Consider the following 23,048-nt stretch of genomic DNA (forward strand, 5'->3'; position numbering starts at 1 on the left):
TCCACTACCTTATTATCCTTTCAAAAAGTGCTTCACAGTGGTGCTCACATTAAACAAGAGCAAATACACCCGTAATTTCTTCTCAGATTCAAAAGCTAGATATGCTGCTATGATATATTCGTGTCCTTGTCATATATATGCTACAAATACATGGGAACATGCTCTTCAAAAACTTCTCTCATTTCTGTTTCTCTGAGCAAATTCAGAAATGGCACCATACAAGAAATGTCATTCTGAGTGTCAGTTTTGAGGAGAGTCCCTCTGGTATATGAAATTTTTGATAGAAAGGTGATAAAGGATGGACACAATTCGAAGGTATCTCATCTCCAGGAGCTTTATCCAGGAAACGTTTCAAGGGAAATTATAAGAAATAATTTCAAGCTAATGAAGCAACCTTCCTTCATATGAGTTGTCCATCAGAAGACTTCCTATGGTCTGCAGTCTTCTATCTGTCTTAGAATGTTTATGTCTGTAAATATTGAAGTGCTAAAAAAAACTTTTTGGAAATGAATGGTGGTAATTTAGATTATTGTTTGTGCTGTTCTACCAAGTTGATTAGTATGTGTTATTTAGCAAAGTCAGTCATCCAGGTTATACTCTGAGGTGTATACTTCTCAAAAACTTGTCTCATGAGAGACAAAGATGCCACTCTTCATGTTTAGGGGCAATTCTCATTAATAGCTCAAATTTTCACCAAATGAACATGCATCATCTGCAATGGAGGTAGTAACTCATCACTATTTACAAAGATTTTGAGAAATTAGTATAACTTTGCATAAGAATTCACTTTCTAGACTGACAGATAAAGTATTCTTCTAAAGAAGAAGGAAAGTCTTGGACTTATACCACAAAGATCACTTTTCAGACTCCTGATTTTTGCCTGTCACATACTTTGGTCATCTCAGTCTGGTTTTTCGGTTTATAGAATTGTCTAAAAAATTTAAGGTGTTACAAAAAGATATGTTAGAACAATTTGACTAATTGAGTAATAACAGGTATGCAGCCTATCAGGTAAACCATTGTCTAGACTAACATTTTTAAAGGGCTCCAGGGATCATTCTGGCAATTAACTCTGACTTCTGTAAGGCTGAACTATTAGGCATGATAATAGGGAAGGGAGGGTAAACAGAAAGATAAATGCAGCAGATTACATAAGAGTCAATATAATGTCTGTGGAGGGAAGCCATATTTATCCAATACCTCCAAGTGAGTCAATAATGTGTGAAGAATTGTAGCTTGTTTGATATAGTGGACTGAGAGTTTGAAAAGGCATTTCTTAAGGCTTCTCAGTAGAACTTTCAAAAGCAGCTGTGAGAAGCCATGAGACTGAGAAGTTCTTCTCACAGATTAATAACAGCTTAAATGGTGGAAAATAATAATGGCTAGTATTGCACCATAAATGTAGGTTATTTTTCATAGGCCCACCAGGATCTTTGCTCTGCAATGCATTCATAAATTACCTGAAAAGAGAGATGTAGAATGATATGACAGAACTTTTTTGATGATACAGAACTATTCAAAATTAAGGCTGATGGTGAAGAGTTGTAGACAAATCAAAATATTGATTGAATGGGTACAGAATTGCAGTAACATTCATTATCAGTAATGATAAATACTGAATGATGTATATAGAGAAAAAATCCTCCTAAGTCTTATACAGGTCTTGAGGCTTGCTGAAGATTGATTCAAGAAAAATGTCCATGAAGCCAGAAATCAGTAAGGAGCTCCCCCGTGGCTGGCCAGGCCCTTCTGTGAACTGCTATACAACTTCCTAGTTTTGGCTAAGGTCAGCTTCTGTTCATTGTTACAATAGCCAGTTAGATAAGATAGGCTTTTTGGAACTTTGGGCTTGATAGGAAGGAAATAACTTTTCTTCGTAGTGGAAGTGCTGGGATGTAGAGCAGGTATGTACCTGCTCTACAGTCCTTGTGCTGCAGTAGCACGAAAAGGACCAGTTGGTGAAGGCCTCTGTCAGGTTGTCATCCAGTGCCTGAAGTTGTCGTCCAGCAGCCTAAAGGCACTTGCTTATTCATCCTTAAGTGATAGGAGAGTGTAAAGTCTGGGTCCAGGAAGACCACTGGGCTGAGGCACATTGATCACACATCCAACTTCTTTGGGAGGAGATTGGAGCATATGCATACATCTACTCTTTGAAAAAGTAAAAGGGTACCAGGAAGCTTGTTAGCCGCCTCCTGGCAGAGAATTAGACCCCTCTAACAGATCCACAGGAAAGAAGACAGGGCTCTCTATGTACACCTTTTCTCTCTGGATCCAGTTCATTCTGGCTCTTACCAAGACTTTTAGGATTGACCACAAATGGAGACTGGAAACAGCTGGAGCTGTAGGAGAAGGTTTAGGCAGGGAAGATAACACTGAGTGCTGAGTTGTTTCAGCATGTAGGTGAAGACCTAATTGGAAGACAGGGAATCTTTCCTTCCTCAGATGACAGAAATCAGACCCAAGACCTTGATTTTGTGGAAAGGTGGTAGCCAAATACTTGCATCTTTAGAAATTTTTTTTCTGATGTCTTCTAAGGTGTTTTCTTCCTTTTCACCAACTATATTCCAGAGGACCATATCCAGGTCTTTCTCAAGGACTCAAGAGTGCTGATGTTGGTGGTTGTTACCTTCTGATATCACTGTTTTTAAACATAGGTGATGAGTGCAGCAATGACCTCCTCTAATGATGTGAAGGAATCTGCTCCTGCCATGATTAATTATTGATGATTTTGTCCCCTAGGACAAATTTCCAGCACCTGGGTGCAAATTTCCTGTTCATGAGTGTCTGTGAAGGGATGACTGGGAAAACTGGGTGTGGAATGATCAGGGTACATAAGGCAGTGCACAAGGGGAAGGAAGTAGGAAAGCATTAGCAGGAGAGGAAATGGTATCTTCTCTCGAGCTGTCTCTTTATCCCTGTTAAGGAATATTTCTTGTGTTTTGTGGCTTTGGCCAGCCGTAAGCATACCTGCTGTAAGCAGCATCTTAGAACGTACTGGAACTTTCTGATGGTACTGTGGAGGGAAACATCTATGGATAGTCTGCAACTTCCATTATTTGAAAGGACCACATTCCTTCTTCCTGGTCCAAGGGACAATCTCTTTAGATTTTCCTGGGACCTAGCACAGGAAGATGCTGTTTTCCCTGGTAAGACATGAGCTTTATAAATGAATCATTTGAAAAACACTACAAAGAACTTACCTAGTCTTCCCCATTTCATGTAGTACCACCAGCCCATGGCTGGGTCTGGCTCTGATAACTGGTGGGTTGCCCTTGGACATGTAGGTGGTGAGGGAAGGTCTTGCAGGGAGAAGGGGCTTGGATTATGGGGGGAAAAGAGCACTCTTGGGGAAAAAGGAAAGAGGGAAGAAGGTTGTATGAGTGGAAGAGTTTCTGGCCATGTTGTTTCGATTGATGTGTGCCCAACCCACTGATTCATATGCAGGTAAGGTCAGTCTATCTGCCTGTGCAGGCTGTAGGCTTTGTTTGCATGGTACCCATTTGAGATTGATAGTCCTGCCATATACCAAGAGCAAAGAACTTGAAGCCTACAAGGTGGACTCTCAGTCTGATTCAGCAGTCAGTGTAGAGAAAAGATAATATGTCATACAGCTGATCTGCCACATATCCCATTAGAAAACCAAGAATCACAGTAGTAAGTCGCAAATAGTTCATAGGCTAAAGTATGTTCACACAAACAAAATGTCTATAGAATAGCTATGACTAGTTAGTTAATTGAAATGATAGATTTACTGTAATTTATGAGTGAAACTAGATTGTAAATTCACTAAGTACGTAAATGACTGGAAATGATTAATTGGCTTTAACTAAATGAGAAGGAGGACTAGAGAGTGCTATGTTGAGCAACTGATGCCATAATGACTGCTCCTGCAGAAAAGCATAATAGAAAGTCATCTGAGTCACTCATTAACATCTACCACTGCCCTTTCTGTAAATCATAAGTCATTAAAGCCCAATAGCTACTCTGGAAGTTCAGTAATAATTTTACCTTACTAAAATGTTTTATTTGGTTTTACTGTAGTAGTCTTAGAGGCTGAAACTTATTTTGAACAGGTTGGGGAAAGTAAACCTGATCCAGAAAGCCAAAACCTTGTTTTATATTACTGTATTGAGGGATAAAAATTAATTTAAAGTGTTTCATTGTCATTTGCTTCTTGGTTTCACTGCAAAGAGTGACGATTTTTCTGGCAGTTCAACGTGTATTTTCTAAGAATAGAGTGAGAAAGTCACCTCATTTTTTACAGATCATCAGACATCCACTAGTTGGGGGAATTTTGTGTTGGGTTGAATTTAAATCAGCACTTTAGATGGGAAAGATTCAGTATCTCATTAGCAATCCCTTGATCCACCCAGTTCTCCTGGGCGCTGTTTTAGAATGATATTCCCAATCATTCTTCAAATCTTTACAAACAATCAGTTTTAAGTGCAGCTCTCAGAAGATAAGATTTCCTGCTAGTTAGTTTTACCAAAAAAAAACAACAAAAAAAACCAACAGAATACCCCAAAACTAAAAAAGCAACACAGGTGAGCTAGGGGCTTTGATCAGGCAGGTCTTCTTTTTAAGTCAGATTTAGTAATTTTAGATTTTGTTTCTACATGTCTCATACTATGCTAGGGAGTAATCCAAATACAGTATTAAAAAAAGGGTAAAGAGCTTCAAAATGAACCTCTTAGCCGATTTAGATTGGCTTGAGTACTTCAAATTGTGCAATAAATCTATTCTTTAATGTAAAAAATTATTTTTATTCTGACATAAAGGTAATTTCCAGATGCTTTAAAATTACCAAAAAAGGATCATAGACTTGGTTGAATCAGCTATCCTTCAAAATCTCCTTTAAAATTCAAAAATCCTCTGACAAAGCGCTGAGACTTTTAAAAAAAGTTTTGTTGTCACTATCTCCCTGACAATAATAGTTTCCTTAATAGAGTGCCACTCATGTTACTTGTTCTCTCTGTTATGTGGTCAGGGCCTTTGTGGGTCTTTGCTGAAAGCTGGATTTGCTGGTGTCAACAGGAATTGAGTTTATTCGTCTTCCTGGAATAGTAATGAGATCATCACATCAGCTTTGTGTTGTGATGTGATTAAGTTTGCACTGTGACTCAGTTACCTAAAACCTGAAGGACAAAGTTGTAAGATTGATTGGTGGGCACAGGAGCAGGATATTGTGGCAGACATCCAGGTGCTCATTCTGCATCTGAAACCATTGTGTTTTTAAAAGCATATAGTGTAAGAGTATGTCATGACTTCTTGTTTAAAAAGAATCTGCCTACATTTCTGTAACTGTTAATATTTAAATTATTGACCTAATCAAGTTAAGCATAAGGACTGCAACATTTAATTTTAAGGCACACCTTGTTAATGGTAATTGTGCAAGGCCAAATGCAAAACACTGGTGTAATTAGCTGCACATCAACAAAAATGTCTGAGGAATTTTCACTTGAAACCTCTGAAAGAAAACAAATTGCTTTATGAAGTTAAAAATGCTTTATTTGTAACCTGTGAATATTTATTATGAATACTTTCATTGATAATAGTGCTTTATGATTTTTTTTCCATAGTCAAAGTGAAAATGAGAGGGAAAAATACCTAGTTCACAGTCTGATTAGGTCATAGTTGAAAGCTGTGTTGTGGGTAGCTGGTTTTTACACAGTTTGATAGGACTGTCTCTTCAGCTGAAGCCGAGACTGCAGAAGAGACGGTACTATAACCCAGGTGTGAGGTTTGTCAGAACCTTTGCATTCAATGGAGTTGCCTTTGGTCAGTGCTATCCATTCCTTGAACACTATGTTCACCCACGAAATAAAAGCAAAAATGTATAAGAAAATGTTTGTTCCTCTGCTCATACTGAAATACAGTGTATTTTGAGATAACAAAAGCTTTCTCCTTGAAAGACTTAAACATGTAATTTAAGATTGAAGTTTAACTTGTCTTAGCAAGCATTTCATGGCAAGATAAACACAGCATCACAAAGCTGGTTAACATTCAGCCACAACTGCTGGCCTCATATTTATTAATTTTTTTCCCTAGGACTTGCCCTGCACTTTTAGAGAAAAGTCACTTCTCTAATTTTTTCTCAGTAGACATTGACTTCTAGGCTGTTTGTTCAAGATAAGCATCAAAATGAGAATGCAAAGGTCAGTCTCTCCTGTATTAGAGAGTTACAAAGAGAAACGAAACGGTCAGTTTGTCTTCCAGAGAATGCTCCCCAATCCAAATTAAATTGCTTCCTATAGGATAAGCGTTTTCTTTGGAAATTCAGCAGATTTTGTGTTACAGGACTGACTGCCTTTGCTGTGTACTTTGTTGAAAGTTTTCTTCTTGTCTTTCTACCTTTTTATCTCCACCTTTTAATTACAGTCTGTGAGCTCATGCTTAAGGCTCTGAGATGGTGGCAGCAGTGGACTTTGCCCTGCATGGTCCACCACTGCCTCTGCTTTACTGTCCTGCCTCTCTGCTCTCCCTACTCTACAGACCTGGAAACCTGTCTTGGGCCAGCATTTGTGCAGTTACACCTTCCTTGGCTGTTTAAGCTAAATTGGGAACCAGAGCAAGTGAGATTAAAATAGAGATCTTATTCTCCCTTTCCTGCTTTGGGAACCAGTGGCAAAAAAAAAAAAATTGGAACGTACAGTTGAAACAGGGATTTTAAAAAATTTTTTTGGCTGTAAACAACTAAACTCAACAAAACCGCTTTGGACAACATAATTGATAACATAACTAATCTCAATTAAAATCTGTTTTATAAAAATAAGGATGCATTAAAAAATAATCCACCACAGTGCCATCAAGGCAAAGGAGTTGAAGAAGCTGTTGCTTGCTCAGTTGGAAATTAATGCTATCTTTGCTGAGATAACACAGTCACCTGTATGGGCTCCCTCTATCTTTTACAGGACAGACTAAAACAGATCACTGTAAATCACCAACAGAGGTGGTTCAAGCCGGTCCACTTAACACTGCCATGTAGTGAGTGCATATATACATAGGTTTGACATTCTAGCTGAGTAGTTGGTAATCTCTTGAACTGCTTTAGCTGAAGTGCTTGTGATTGCTTGACTTTTTACTTAATTGCATTATTTAAATTTAGCTAAAATTTGTTTAACTACTCAATAGAGGAGATAAGCTGGAGTATCTGTGGTAACAGTGCCAGACAGAGTTTTCTATGTGGAGACAACAAATTATTTAAACAGGTATTTTATAATTTCTACACTCATTTCTTGACACTGTGTTATATTCTTCCTTGTCTTGTCCCACTTTGGCAATCACAACTGGGCATTTGCATTGTGACAAAATTGGGCATTTGCATTGGCCACAGTCTGCATAGACAGCCAGTCTTATTCCCGTCATTCCATCTTCTGTTGAGTATCATGAAGAATTTTCATGCATCACCCTTCTTATACTGCCAGGGATGAGTTACCAGGTACTACCAGGAGTTTTATCTTTAAATAAAATGAGTGTTGGTCTTCCCTGACTTCTGTAATTAACAGTAAAGCATTATGTTGCCATTCATGCCACTAGTTAGAGTCATCATGTTGGACTCAGGGCCTTTGTATCTTTTTGTTCTATTGTTGATAGAAGACTGCCAGGTTAAAGATTGTGATCCTAACATAAGAAGAGCACTTGCATGTGTGGAAATGGCAGATGATAAAAGATGAAGGTGACTGCACAGCACTGTGTTGAAAGAAAAGGGTGTTTTATCTTCTCTTTACAAGTTTCTGCTGGAAATCATTTAACCTTGTCTTAAAGCCCATTTGATTTTGCAGTGACAACAAGGAATCTCCACAGTGTTTATATTAATCTGTATTTTGAAATATAAAGGACAATAGGATGGTGTTATATTGGAGATATCTTCAAGAATTTCTCTTAGGCACAGAAGCTAAAACTCCATAAATTGAGAAAAGCTTAAGAAGGCTCCCTCAGGCACCTTTTCCTGGCAGTCCCTGATGAAACTGACAGTCAGCCAAGTATGAGTTGAGGCAGAGAAGGAAAATGGATGTGAACTCATCAAATCAGTTGTTTCTTGATGTCACTAAAACATCAGGGCTCATAAACGATGAAGTGTGTGGAGTCCAAACACAACTTAATGAACAGGCAAGTGTTGACAAAACCCAAAACCCAAATGTACTGACGACTTGTGGTTATCTGCATTGTGAGGTGCATTGAGGGAGGATGACCTCTGAAGTAGCTGTGAATGCTTACTCACCACTTGGCCATTCATTCTGTGTTAAGTATTATTATATTTATTTGGAATAAGTAGTTTAAGTCTGTAAGTATATGTGTGTCTGTGTTAAGTGCACATTTGGACTGGCATTTTGGTTGATGGCTGTTTTCACAACTGACATTTTTCAGTCTATCTGCAATAGCTGCTCTTTAATGACATTTATGGGGATAGGAAAATCAGAAATGAGATCTGTTCTTAGTTTTGGAGAGCACCAAGAATGAGAAGTCTTTATTCCAATGGCTGCATATTGCAGATTCAATATGGGGAATTGGGGGGAAGCCGGGGGAAGCTACTTACCCATTTGTTTGGAACAAGTTTGCTTTCTGAGATAGCCCCCCAGCAATTATCACTGGTGCTGGTATTGGGGTACTGGGAGCCCAATATAGTTATGAATAGGTATAGGAGCTGTCTAAAAAGTAATATTGCCATGGTCAGCAATGAGAAATAAGCTGTCTTCACAAAGACAGCTGTTTGGCTTTGGGTTGTGTAGTGAAACTGGCAGTTCTGAAACCTGCAACCTGTTTATTCAATTCATAATTCGAGGTCAGTGTAATTCCCAATGACTATCACTGTTGTTTTCGTTATGGAGTCCTAGTTCATTGTTTCTGTGGGCACAAAAGTATTGCTGGACTCATTTGCTGTTTCAGCGCGCTGTAATTTTACATAGTTCAATACTGTTGAGATTGCCAAGCTGTGTCATCTGTTGGGCTCATCACTATTACTTCCTTTTGACCTCCTCTGTGTAATTACACATGGATGACTGACTTGCTGCTGTAAAGATACATAAATGCAACTGGACTTGTTAAATGAAAAACAGACTAAAATGATTCTCTCCGAGGTCAGTGAGAACCAATGAGGTCACTCACTGCCAGGCAGCCAGAGCCAACTGTCACATGACAATAAGCAAGCATCGATTTCAGAAATCCATTTGTTTTTATGACAGTTTTTACAATTTTATGGAAATTGAACCATTATATAAAGCATAATTTTCCTCAGAAATTGGTGTTTTATAGACTTACATCCCTCTTCAGTCATTTACATTCCTAGTTGCATTTTACATGAAGCATAGATACACTGATCCTTTTTGCTCCCAATAACAAAATTCTTCAGAGCACTTTTCTGGATTTTGGCAGGAGGAGGGTTGGTTTTGTTTTTCTCCTGTATATGCAAGAGTATCCATGTTTGATACTTAAGGAAAATCTCAAGGTGTCTGAGTTTTATGTGTCCCTGGAAATCAAGTCTACAAAGGAACTAATGTTAGATGCTTTAATGTTTAGCTCAAAATCATAGTTCAGAATTATTTTTCTAACAAGATTTTACTACTCTTTTTACTCTTTACAAATGAATTTTTCATAATCAGTGTTAATTCTTAATTTAACTCATCAAATTCCTGCTTTTCTTGGAATAGTAAATCTAACTCATCAAGCCAAGTTGTAGAGATATGTAATTGTTAGAGTCCTGTGTTTAAGCCAGATTATGACAAATGTGAGCATGAGCCATCTAATTTAGTTTCATCCTTCACGGAATAGCTGATCCATTGATCAATGCTATGTAGAGATTCTGCTCAGGGACAGTAAGGGATTTTGCATACTAGATCAGACTTGAATTGGACAGATAACTTGGACAGCTCTGTTCACATCACCCTGCCTTCATCAAGGCATAGTAGTCTTATCTTTATGAGGAGCATTTTAAGACAGGACAAGGAACAATGTCAGGCTGTAAGTATAATTTTTTGGAGGCTGTATGCATTAAATTTCAAATTCCTCAGTTAACCGAAACTTCTTAGCTTTTCCTAGGGGTTTGCCCAGTTCACCTGAGCATCACTGCATGGCTGTTCAAAGATTTGTGTCCTTAGACATAATAGCATTTATTAAATTGGTAATTTGCTTGATTGGTTGCATACTTCTCCTGTATGGTAATTGCCATTTAAAGGTCAGCACTTTCCAATATGTTCTGGGTGTCACTGGCTCTCCTAATAGTGAGATAATAGTGAGATAAACAGTTACCTGTGCTAATAATTCTTACCCTTACAAGTGTGTAAATGCTTGAAATTATTTGAATTGTCAAAGCATGTGTGGTGGGCTGACCTTGGTTGGATGCCAGGTGCCCACCATGCTGCTTTATCACTCCCCAGCTGGACAGGGGAGAGAAAATACGATGGAAAACTAGTCATAGTTTGAGATAAGGCCGTTCACTAAAGCAAAAGTTAAGGTTTGCATGCAGACGAATGTGTGAGTGAAAGATCTTGATTTAGCTGTACTAGGTGAACATGTATGTGAAAGTAAAGAAGGTCATCCCTAACCCATGGAGCATGTCAATGAAAGTTTGATATAACTCAAAAAAACCTTTGCAGTTAGACTATTTTGTGAGTTTACAGGGAGACATAAGGGTTGACAGATGTTGAAATTCAAGCATTTTATTCACAGATTGAATTATTAGGCCATAATAGTGGCAACACAACAGTGTCACTGGAAAAAGAGTTATGAGAATCAACATTTAGGAAGTATTAGGAGTTATTTGTCAGAAGCTATTTTAGGAGAAAATCTGATTAGAAAAAGACTATGAAGGATATTTGAACATGAGAGATTCAAAGAATGATCAACTTGAGAGGAAATTTCGATGTGCAGTGAATCTGTGTGTTATTTTAGTGTTTGTTCATAACTATTTTTAGTTTGCTTTGCTCTATGGCAACCAGGAGCCACTATAACAGCTCCTAAAGGAACATGATATGTACAATCTGAACTCTGGTAATAAAAAATTCTTCCAGTGGATTTCCCTGTTCCTTTCATAAGGAGGAAGTTACAAGAGATTGCCAGGGTGAGGTGTACCTGGGAGGTGGTGGTCTCACCACTTCCAGCAAGGTGAATACAGGCAACTGCTTGGAAGCTGTGGGAAGAAGGATCAAGGGCTTGCAAGTTTATGTAAGCTTAGTATGTGGCCCAGTTTGGCCAAAGCAGGTATCTGAAGCTGGCTGGGATCGTTTGGACAGAGCAAAACTGTTCTGAAGTGGTACCTCAGGGAGTCATTGACATGCAGGTGACAGATGAACCTGTGTTTGCAGATGAGATCACCAGCATCAGGATGGCAAGTGCTTATTTCCAATGTCATATAGATGTTGGGCTGGCTTCTGAGCATGCATAACTTGTCAACACTGCAGCCCTTTGTGGAAGTCTCCTGTAGCACGTTTGAGCCATGTTTTGCCACACAGAACTGCAGTTTACTTTTGCTAATAAAGCTGTTGTGGTCAGCTGGTTTTATAATGGATGTAAAGAGGTTGCCCTATCCAGTTCTATTAAGTCAAATATCTCACTCATTAAAGAGGGTGGAAACTGCAATAATGGATATTTTCTGGATTATAGAGACATTTCTGAAAGTGAGCTGAGAACACCACTTGCATTAAAACCAAACTTGAACAATCAAACAAGACAGAGAGTGCCTTATGTTCAATAATCACCCTGCAGTTTTATGAATCTTATGTTCAGACAATGCCCCTTAGAGCTGGTAATTTTACAACAATCACAGGGCATGCCTCTGTGTGCAAAATGTATACGCTGAAGGACAGAGAATAGCCTCAAAGTGAATAGGTGTCAAGAAACATCCAAAATCAATTAGCGATTATCTATCATGCAATGGATGACGGATGATGGATGATGGATGATGGGGAGACATTCCTTGTTTATCTGTGAATAGTCCTTGAGCCAGTGTGGTGCTCAGATTGCTGGGAAACTGGGATGGTTCCAAATTACCCATAGGAATGGCTTTGAACTTAGAATAAACCTCCACACATATACAAATTAAAAGAAAACAAAGCACCTCAAATGAAATCTCGGTCTTATCAAAATCAAAAGGCGTTTGTTGACTTCAGTGGAACAAGAATTTTATCCATAAAGAGGAAAAAAAGATTCTTGAACTCTAAAATCAGGACTAAGCTGTCTGATGTAGTATGGGGTTGGGGTTTCTTTTTGGTCACAGATACCTGCTTATTTTCACATGTATTTGCAGGATCTGAAGGCCACAAAGTCTTTGTAATTGTGTGTCTGCAATCCGTGATTGCAATATGCTTGCCAAAGCACACCTGGAACACTCATGCTTCTGTAAGTTTCATTTCTTGTTTTTATGGTCCAGCAGCATTGCTCAGGCCTGTTCAAATGACTTGGCAATTAGTAATATAAATATAACTTGTCTGACTTGATTTGTTCTTCCCACACACACATTCTGTGCCTCTCTCCAGCTGGAGGCATGTGCAGAGAGAAGAGTAGCAAGGAAGCAATGCCATGAAGGTTTTTACCCTTTTAGAATGAGCTCTCCTACACTGTGGGGAACAAAAATAGCTTGTGGCCATCCTAGTGAGCTACAATGTCTCGGTAAGCACACTGCCCTTGGATGTTCCTGTGCTACACTAGCACAGCAAGAGTTACCATTCATTTTCATTAAACAACCTGTAAATTGTCTTCCCCTTAGTGCTTTAGAGGGTCCTATCCCACAGACCTGCTGAGACCACGGTAACTAATGTCAGACTAAAGACCTCACAAAAGACCACTGTATATATCTGGGATTTTTGTTGTTAGTTTTAGTTGTTTTGCTTTTGTATTTTAGAAAATTACTGCCACAGATAAAAAATTGCCCTAATAGCTGGAGTGCTTCCCTTGTAAATGGGAGTTCATGTTTAACTTCTCCTACCTGAAGAGCCATGCTGCCAATTGCCTCCCTGCCAAGTCCCAGTGTTATTTACTCCCTGTGTGGGAGCTATCCAAACCTCCCTGTCTTTCCCCAGTGGAAAGCCAGTGGAAATCCTGCTACACCAACAAAATGTGACCCTCACTTGCCTAGAAAAGGGGAAAGGACTACAGGAGAGCCCAGGAGCCTGTAGCCTGCTGTGGGGGCACTGAGAAAAGGCACTGTGGTCTGTGCTATCTCGACCAGGAGCTTTCACTGGCTGTGTTAGCAGCCTGAGCTCTAGAGAGGAGAGTCAATTGGGGTAATTTTATTCTCAACAGGAGGTTTTTCATGCTCTTCGGCAGCAGCACTCCCCATGCACTGTGCAGGTGTCTTGAATTTGCTTTCTAGAGGGACCCCATTCAGAGGTTTCCTCCCAAATTTTGCCCTAAACCAGGACACTGGGTCCCTGCTTGGGATTCTTCTTTGGGAGCTGATAATTAAATGTCATCATCACAGCCTCTACTTGATAGGCTCCAAATGCTTTATTGGGTCTGGCACTTCAGTACACAAAGGTAAGGCTACGTTACTTTGTAAGAGTGTGCAGGCCTACAGAAGTGAGATCCACTTGATCCATCATGGGAAAGGATGAGTTCATTTATTATAATTCCTCTGGGCACTGCCAACTTAGTGTATATGTTTGGAGAGCAATTTATAATGAAATAAATGCTTATATTTAGTAAGTCCACAGCCAATGGATCTGTTAGTTTTAGTTCACCTGCATGAGTCCCTGGTTGCAGTATTTGCTGGGTTATTGTGCTTCTCCGTTGAGAAAGAATGGCTGCATATTTCTGGCCACATCATCGTGAGTTGTGAATGACAAACCAAGTGACATGATTTATTTGATTACTGCAGTGCTTGTGAATAGTTCAGAATTGGCAGCCTGAGAGGAAAAGTATCATTAAATGCCCTGGGATAGGTATAAGATGGGTCACAACACTAGAAAGTTTTCACCTCCAGCCCAGGTGTTGTGCCTCATTTCTGAAGTTACTATCCCATTGACTTATTTGCTGGGCTGTCACATCAGCTGTAGCAATGTTTTTAACACCACTATATTTCTTGACATTTGTTCCTTAAAAAATGGGAATAAGGTCACACTAAGCAACTGTGGATCGCCGTCAACTTGGAGTCATGACCAGCCTGTATGACATTTGAAATGGTAGCTTTGGTTGGGGATGAAAGGCTGTGTCTTCTACAGACAGTGCCTTCAGCCAGTCAAAGGTGGAAGTAGGAATGAAAAGTCTGAGACGCATATTTAAAATTGCAGGAACAGCACTTACTATGAAGACATTATTTGGAAGAGTGTCTAGAGGGAAATGGGAGTGTTCTCAATTCTTTAATGTTTTTAAGTCTGAAAACTTAATTTTTAGTATTATATTTCATGTCCTACATAAGGTCCCAGTTAGCCCATAGAAAAAAATGTATTGCTGATTGTTTTTACTGAAGTATTAGCTGAAGGTACAAGTTCCAGTCACAGAAAAGTTTCCAACAAGGGAAAAGTGACACTGTATTCACAGCATACCTCGATATTTAGGTGATGCTGACATTGATGCTCATTGCTGTATCAGGTAGTTCGGATAAATCAACCCACAGCAGCTTCTGCCTTACCCATGTGGCTGCTCTCAGCCTGTGCCAGTAAAGTTGAGCAAGAATTGAGTATCTATAATTAGCTTAGTTATATTAAATTTTGATGAAAATGTCAGGAAGCATTGCTTTATGAGGTTAAAATATGTGTGTTTGGGAAAGAGAAGGAGTTTGTGAGAAAGAGGTACATTTTAAGGTGTCTTGTTTGTATCTGTGTATATAGGCAAGGTAGTAGCTTGTAGTAAAGCATCTGTTGAGCATGCAAATGGTGAACATCCCCAGCAGTTGTTTATTTGAGATGATTCTTGAAGCTGAATATGTTCCCAAGATCTTTCTTCAACCAAGAAAAAGTTTCAAATACAAATCTTCTTATTTTTGCATTCTTTTCCAGTTCACTTCACAGACATCAGGTTTATGGTTCACTTGAAACCTCAAAAAAGAAGAATTTTGTTCTCTTAAAAAATGTGAGAGAGTAGTTTATTGCCTAGGTCAATTCTCTCCATTGTAAATTACAAAATGTGACTTATGACTAATCAGAGAAAGCAGTTCAGCATTATGAAACCAGCCTTAAGAGAAGTAATTTGCCCTTAAGTTTCTAAGCTTTCTTGAAATTCGAGTTTCAAAAATCCCTTCTTAGAGTAACAAAACTCCTCAGTTTATTAGTGAAGTAGATATTCCAATGGAAATGTTTTCTATTATAACTTTTCCTGCAGTCATCTTTAAACAGCACCATAACATCTGAATAATTTTCTTGAATTTTTGGAAATACTGATTGTTATGTATCAACCATGGTATTCCTTATGGTTCACCCTTGTTTAACAGGATTGAGGAGAGGAGAGCTGCTGAATGGTTGTGGGCTTAATAAAGAAAAGTAATTTTGAAATTCTCGTTAAATTGCAATGAGTGTACAACTAAACTGAGATTTAATTATATTTTTAATTAAAGGAATAACTATTGATTATGCCACTGAATCTGTGTTGCAGCCAGCCCTAACAAACAGCAATATTGCAAGAGATCATTAAACTAGTTGTTAAAATTCCAAATGAATGAGAACCAGAACTAGTGTGGATAAAAGGTGCAGCAGTGGTGGGTAGAAGAAAAAGATAACAAAGCGAAAAATACATTAATTTCTCAAATGTTGGTGAATGGTGGTTTTATGCTCTGTCATAATTTATTATAATCTATGGAACAGAAGGAAGATGAAACTGGAACAGTTTTTAAATAAGAAACATGAGTAAAGTTTAATCTTGAAAATGAACAGTGATTCAGATAATATTTCTCGTGAGGTCCTGTGAACCAGGAGGTAATCTGTCGTGTGCAAGAGACCTTCACATTGCTCAGGGAGCAATTGGATCTACTCAGACTGAGATAAAGAACAAGTAAAAGCCAGTGATCAGAGCATGGGAGTGCTGACAAAAACCATAGGAAGCTGTGGCTGAGCTGGCTACTGGGTGCTGTCAGCTAACCTGTATTCAAGCTGCAGTTTTCCTGCTAGCACAGAGTTGGTCCCCTTTCAGGCCCATGGAGTGGGTGCCTGGTGGTGGATAGAAAGCATTTTTCTGGACACTGGTCTTGAAGAGCTGGTGGGGAAGCCCTAGCTGCCCCTGTAAATCTGTGCAGCTCTGTTGGATCTTGGCGAGTTCTCTGTGTGCATAGGTGGCACTACGACTGGACAGGTTGGTTCTTCATCAACACCCCTCGGCTTGGATGAAGCTGGTAGTTGGCACTCTCAAGAAAATGTGTTCTAAATTTGGGTTATACTTAATTTAAATGGACTGGAGGCAGCTCATGCTGACCCTTTCCCTCCTCATGCTACTACTTTTACTGTTGAAAGGATCTTATTAAAGCATTTTGTTAGGCCAGGGAGTAGCCCCTATGGATGGATACCATGGGAGCCCATTGCTTGGGCTGAAAGCTGCTCTGCACAGTGAAGTCTAACAGGGAAGTGGTGAGATGATCTCATGGGTGTTTCTGTTTCAGACTTTTACAGTTTCTGTGCATATAAAGCCATTTTAATCCTTTCTATTCAAATGCATTGTATGCACAGAAATGTGTTCTTAATAGTGACACAAGGCATGCTGCAGCATGGCAGGCTTATAGTCAGACCCCGTGACTCACTTGGACTAAGTTATTGTTGAAATAGATCATTTTAGAATTAAATATCTTTCTTTGTACCAGATTTCATAGTTGAGCATATTTTGAATGTTCTCTGTATGATGCCATTTGCTATTTTGGGAAGAGACTGTGAGAATTGTACAAATGTCAGCACCCAAAAGTTAGGATGTAGTAGAATGAGAGATATCTGTAACCTTTATTTGACCTGGTAGTTTTATGGAGCAAGATTCAGTCCTCGTGACCTTCCTTCCCTGTGACCCCTTGGCTTTTTAAAGTGTGCAGGATGAACAAGGGACATGAATGTGGAAAGTGCAAGGAATGTGGCAGTGGCTGGTGAGCTGCAGGAGATGCAGGGAAGTGTTTGGTAGAGGCATGACCACTCTTTAGGAACAGAAAGCAATGTCTTGTGGTAAAAGTACTTTTCTCCCTGTATTGCTCCTATTAAATGTGGTGATGTTCTCACATTCAGAACCCAGATTACAAAACATTTTTGTTGTCTAGAAGGTAACAAATAGAGAAGACTGGATTTCTGAAATATGAACTGAGAGAATCAGATATATACTTCAAGAGAGTAAAAAGGTTTAGCCATCTGTAATCAGGATTTACCGATGATTTGTGCTTAGGTAATGGTATCACTGGGTTTTTTCCAGCACACTGGACATGTTTTGGTTTACGTCAAGTAGGTCTCTGTTCCCTGTAACTGCTAAACTACAGAATGTTAAATTATAAGATATAGTGACACTTGTTGTAGAATCACTGCTGATAAATTATGGTGGGATGGCAGCTGTAATACAGCTTCTGTTGTGATTTAAGAGAGAAATGTGAAGGCATGTTGCCCAGATGCTTGATCAATGGTAAACAGGGCCAGCCACAACATGCTAAAGCTTACAAGTCCTTGCCAGATTTTGGAATTAGAAGTGATGGTTTCAAGCATTAACTCCTCAATCAAAATAATCAGCTGGTCTGGTCCTCTCCTTTTTCTTTCTCTTCAGCCAAGATTTATTTACCTTTGCAAGCAGGAACTGACATGCAAACCAGATTTTTTAGTAATTTTTTTGAGATACAAGAGCTTTTCAGCAAGCTGCCAAATATTCAGTGTCTGTTCAAGCTACAGTTCATGAGGCTTCATGTCATGTTCCCTGTGACACCTGCTTAGCTGTCAGGAAATGTGTGGCTGTCTGGAGCTGTGTAGTAAGGCTGGAGAAACAATAAACCAGTCGTTGCAGATTCATGTAATAAACCACACCACCAGCAAAATCAACTATAATCAGGATTCATTTGACACAAAAGGGCAAATAGCTTTGGTCACTCAGTCCCCTGGTCTGTATGTGATTGTCCTGTGCAGGTAATACTCCTAATGACTGATGAGAGACAAATTTCCGTATGCAGCTGCCAACTTTGCAGTGATTTTAACCTGGTTTCTCTCAGGGAAACCCCACACACCCTGATCTGAAGGCTGGTAGGAGCTTGGTTACTTTTTCCCTGAAATGAGAAATTAAAATAACTGTCTACCCAAGATATCCCTGGGTTTCAGACTAAATGGAGCTTGTATTTGGATTGATACTAAGAATGAAATCACGATTTACAGGCTGTGATATGTGAATTTGAACACATACAGGGACTCAGAACATGGGTGAATATTGTTAACTAAGCCAAGACATTTTAGATGGTCTCTGCCTAAAATTCAGTAAAAAGGACTTTCTCATGTGTCTCTTCATTGTCACATTCCATTTACAATTTTAATAAATGCTGTAACTTGTTTCCTTCTCTCTTATCCCACAAAAATGACAGAAAATAATCTTTTGCTAAGCCTTTGGTAAAAGTTCTTTCTTTTTGTTCCAGATAACTTCAAACAAGAAGCACTCAGAGAGCCTGAAGAATGATGGTGATGCTCTTATCCAGGCTGTAGAGAGCCTGGCCCAAACTGCCAGGTGAGTTCCCTCAGGCTTTCAGGAATTTCCAGGGCTGAGAGTACTTGCCTCCTCTTTTGTATGCAATGGTCTCCTGTAATTCTGTGCAGTAAGAGCTTCTCAGGTTTCTGTCCCTGGCCCCCCTCCCTGCACTGCTCTCCTCCACAGTCCTCTCTTTCAGAGCCTGTGGCATGCTTTGATCCCCAGCTGCTGTACAGTGTCCATGCATGTGTAGACTCTGTGGATTTATTTTATTTTTTAATTTATTATTGTATTCCAAACCTTGGTCCCTCGGTCAGGGCTTTTTGGCAGAGTGGGCTGCATGCACAATGCGACATTTGTGCCCCGTGTTAAGGTAGCTGTGGTCGATGCACTTTCAAACTGATTCCTTTCAAATATTCAGCTGAAAAATAGAACTGCTTTTGTTTAAGAATGCTTGTGGCTTCTGCAGAAGGCACAAGACTTAGGAGAATGCCATAGCCTTTTCTGCAAGAACAGAGGTGCTAGTCCCAAAAAACTGGCCAAAGATTAGCTCATCTCCCATAGATTTTCCCTTATCTAATCCCCCTCAGACATATGAATGAATGAATGGCTGTTCTCTTCCTCTCAAAACAAATTTTACACTTCTGCAGTGGAGTGTTTGGCTTCATTTCACTCCTGGTTGAAGTAAAATTCATAGAGAAATTGTAGTTCCGAGGTCAGTTTTTGAAACACTAAGATAATCTTCAAAGAGCTTCAGTGCTCTTTGTCCTCCCAAATGCAGGCTTTTGGGAAAACTGGCTCCTCAACATTATGGCAGAGTGTACTGTGTGTTGGAAGGAAGGAGGGGTGTGGGCAGACATGGAGAGGAAATGTTGGGATGTGGTGAGTGCAAGGAGATGCACACACCAAGGACTAACCAAACCTGTCCTGAGCAGTCAGCATCCCTCTCACACACTTAGCTGCTGACTCACAGGGTTTTGTATGACACATTAAATTATCTCACTAAAATAAAATGTCACCTCTTCCCAAGGGAGACACAGGCACCACCACTGAAAATGAGAATGGGGGAAGACAGGGTTTTCCTCTGTTAGAAACAACTTTCACTCTTGTTAGTAGCATTTCAGCATTAGATGCACCAGACAGCCCAGTCATTGTCTTTGAGTTCTGCTTTTCTGGCTTCCTCAGTAGTTTGTTAGAGTCTGTACATTTTTGTATGCAGAAACACACATCCTACAGAGCCCAAATATACAGCACTCACTCTAATTTAATACAAGATGCTCAGTAGATGAAATTCCAGCTGATGCCATTGAGGGCTGTTCTGATATATTAAGGTGAGCCAGGTTTCTCTGCTATGCCGAGCTCCTGCACTATGACAGCAACAAGGGAGCCCCTGAGAACTCATGGGTTTCATTTCCCCTTCTCCCCTTCTCTAAGGGACACATGTCCTATCCATTGCCTCCGGAAGAGACTAAGAGAGATTCAGCCTGCTTCTTGGGGCTGTAATGGACTCAGACATGCATAAATTGGAAACAGGCAGGCAGAGAAAGCCTGGAGTTAGGAAGCTTTATCAGACTTAGCTGAATGGACATTTATTTATGGGAGGTAGTTAGATATTCTGCCTTCTCCTCAGATTTCCTCATGTGGCATTTTTCCCAAAATATTCCTTGTGACTTGATAAACTTGGTCTCCTCACCTGTGCTTTGAGCCTGGTTAAGGAGCCTCTCTGTATCTCCTGCAGAACTGGAAATATTTTAGAGGCAGTACAGCCGAGATCCTGGATCTAAGCCATCCTCAGGGTAGTCTAAACTCCCAGGCCCTTCCACCCACATATTACCACTGGTTTGAATTGCTTGAGAAGTGTTTTTGCTTTGCTCATTTCTTACAGACAGGTTTCTAATCTTTCCCTCTTCTTGTGTGTCAGAAGGGGGATTCCAGCCAAGCAGTCACATGCCAAGTGAAGGCACTGGCTGGATTGAAAGCTGCTTTCACCATGTAGCAGCCATGGATTGCCAAACTCTCAGTGATGCTTCCTGAAGTAGTTGGAATAGGCAGTTTTAAGAATGACATGACCAACCCATTTTGCTTAGTAACCACCTGGAATCAAATCTGTGCTTTAAAATGTGGGATCATGGACATTTATTTTTCAGTGAAGGCAGTTGCTAAGGTGAATTTCAGATAACTAGATTTTTTTTTATTTAAACTGCTGCTTATTAAGACATTGGGAATACAGAGCTAACCAGAAAATCCAAATGGTCAGTTCACACTACATAAACCAAAGTGTGTGTGGAGAACCAGTAGATATTGTCATTAGCAGCAATCAAGGAAGTTGCAGATTGATCTGCTGATGTCCTTTCTAAACTATAGATGAGCGATGGGAGTCCATAAAAAAACCTAAAAGTACTTGATTCTGTGGACTAGGAGTAATGTGTTAGAGCCTGTGTTGCAATGATAGAAAAAAACCATGTTTCCAGAAGAAAAAATTAGGCAAAATATATATAATAAAACTTTAGGTGAGGAAGCAAAGGGCCCCAGAGCAGCGCTTGGTTGGAAGGGCAGTCACTCCTCCTTGCAGGAGGTGGACAACACCTGGAGAGAAGGTGCCTGCCTGTGCAGGGCGGTGCTGCAGGCAGAGGGCTCTGTGTGTGTGTGAAAATACATTTTTCTGCCAAGCTGGAAGTCTGTGTGTGAGGAGTCACGGTGTGTGTGATAAATTCTATCTCCTTTTTTTTTCAGAGGAGGTTGAGTGAGGTAGCAGTTACTGGGAGTTTGGACTGAAATTCGTTTTTACTCAAGATGTGCTACAGGGCAGAATCACTGGGTTATATGTTACTGCTTAACAGAAAAACTGGTAGAAAGTGCAGTTAATGGCTACTTGAAATTTTCCAGAATAGGCAAATGTGGAATTTGAACAAAACATTTTTTTCTCCTGAGAACGTCTAATAAATGTTGCTGTTTTTAATTCCCAGCTCTCATGATGACATTGCTGTTGCTTCCTTGGCATTTGAAATCCTGAGAACAGTGGGCCGTGAAAATATCGAGACCCCCCAAGTGAACCGTTTTTGACCAGCCTTCTGAAACGTGCAGGGTGTCTACCCTGCTCAGCACCTCGGTCCTGCAGGAACACCTTCAGATGAGCTGAGCAGATGTAACTCATTTAGCAATCTGAGCTAGAGCATATGCAGAATTTGGGCTGGCTCAGGAAAGGAGGGAAGCTGGTTCGGGGCAGGGAGGGAGTGGTGGTTTGTTTTTTAAACCCCCTGTAAGGATGAATTCTTGGTTACTACTTTGCCTTGCTGACATTACATGATGTAGCTCAAGTATCTGATAGTTTGAAAGTGTAAATGAAATAAATAGTAGAGTTACTTCACAACATACAGTATTTCACTATTTCAAGATGCTAATTTATCTTTTGGACCAGGTGACTGTCTTGGCTGTTCATCTTAAGGGCTCACCTCATGCTTGTGACTGGCACTAGAAAATACCTTTTTATCAAGACAGACAATACTGTTCACCTCAAGCAACCAGTACTAACCACTGTGATCATACAGAGGCTGTGTGTGTGTGGCATGTAAGGATGATAGATGTTACCCAGGTTTTTACTCAGCAGCCTTTTGTGTGTCCCTCCTTTGCCTAGAACTCCACAGATTAAGCTACACGGGTGGTGTTGTTCTGCAGTTGAGATCAGGTGTGATAATGACCCTGGCAGTTTGTCAAATCCCCGGTAAAAGTTAGTGCCCTAGACAAGGTCCTCTAGAGCTTGCAGATCCCAGTGTGTGAAGAGTTAAATCCTTCTCCACATATGCTGTGGTTGTTGTCTGTCCATCAGTGCACCCACCAAGCACAGGTGCTGCTACATCCCTGCTCTCAGACAGCCCCATTAGCCATTAGAGTATGTGGATGCAAGCAAACAGCCCCAGGTAAACAGATTTCACCTTGTGTGTCTCACAGCACTTGTTTTCTTACATTACTTAAAATACCAGCTGGAGTTATTAGAAACAGGGAAGAGGTAAGTGCTGGCTATTATTTGCTGTAGCCTTTCACAGTAAAAGTCAAGTACCCAAGTGTGGCTGAGAAGAACAAAGCTGAATTCCTTGTGTGAGCCCTCTCCCTCTGCAGCAGAAGGGGAAGCATGCTGCTGTGGCTCCTTTCAGCTCTCAGCATCTTGAGCGAGGAGCCTCTGCAGCCAAGACCTGCTCTGATCTGCTGGCAAACTGCTGCCTGCAGTGGAAGTGCCTCGGAGTGCTGCTCCGACAGAGCTGGTGACAGCTGCACGGTGCACATGTGCAGTGAGCCGGCAGTCTCAGATCCTCTTTATCCCCCTGCAGCCACACAGGTGCTGCCTCACGGGAAGCCAGTTACACACAGGTCTCGTCTCACACAGCAGCTGAACGCTGAGGACACCTGAAAAGAGCTTTGAACCAGCTGAGAGCCTGTGGACAAAGGATCGTTCACTGACCCTCAGTGCTGGGGGACACCTGAGGGGAACTGAGGCAAGAGGATGT

At 40.2% G+C, this 23,048-nt stretch overlaps 1 protein-coding gene across 20 annotated transcripts in view; it reads left to right on the plus strand.

The window, feature by feature from the left end:
* ULK4 (unc-51 like kinase 4) overlaps positions 1 to 21,916 on the plus strand; it is a 227,023-nt gene extending 205,107 nt beyond the window's left edge. For all 20 annotated transcript variants that reach the window (XR_015803985.1, XR_015803992.1, XM_088165595.1 and 17 more), the window contains 2 exons: positions 18,497 to 18,585; positions 21,513 to 21,916. Coding sequence is in view for 18 of the 20 variants with exons in the window: in XM_088165595.1 (XP_088021721.1) it covers positions 18,497 to 18,585; positions 21,513 to 21,609 (186 nt within the window). In the remaining 2 variants the exon portion in view is untranslated. The remainder of the gene's footprint in view (positions 1 to 18,496; positions 18,586 to 21,512) is intronic.
* The last annotated feature ends 1,132 nt before the right edge of the window (positions 21,917 to 23,048 follow it).

Source organism: Sturnus vulgaris, chromosome 1, assembly GCF_052056855.1.
Source record: "Sturnus vulgaris isolate bStuVul1 chromosome 1, bStuVul1.hap1, whole genome shotgun sequence".
Taxonomy (NCBI): domain Eukaryota; kingdom Metazoa; phylum Chordata; class Aves; order Passeriformes; family Sturnidae; genus Sturnus; species Sturnus vulgaris.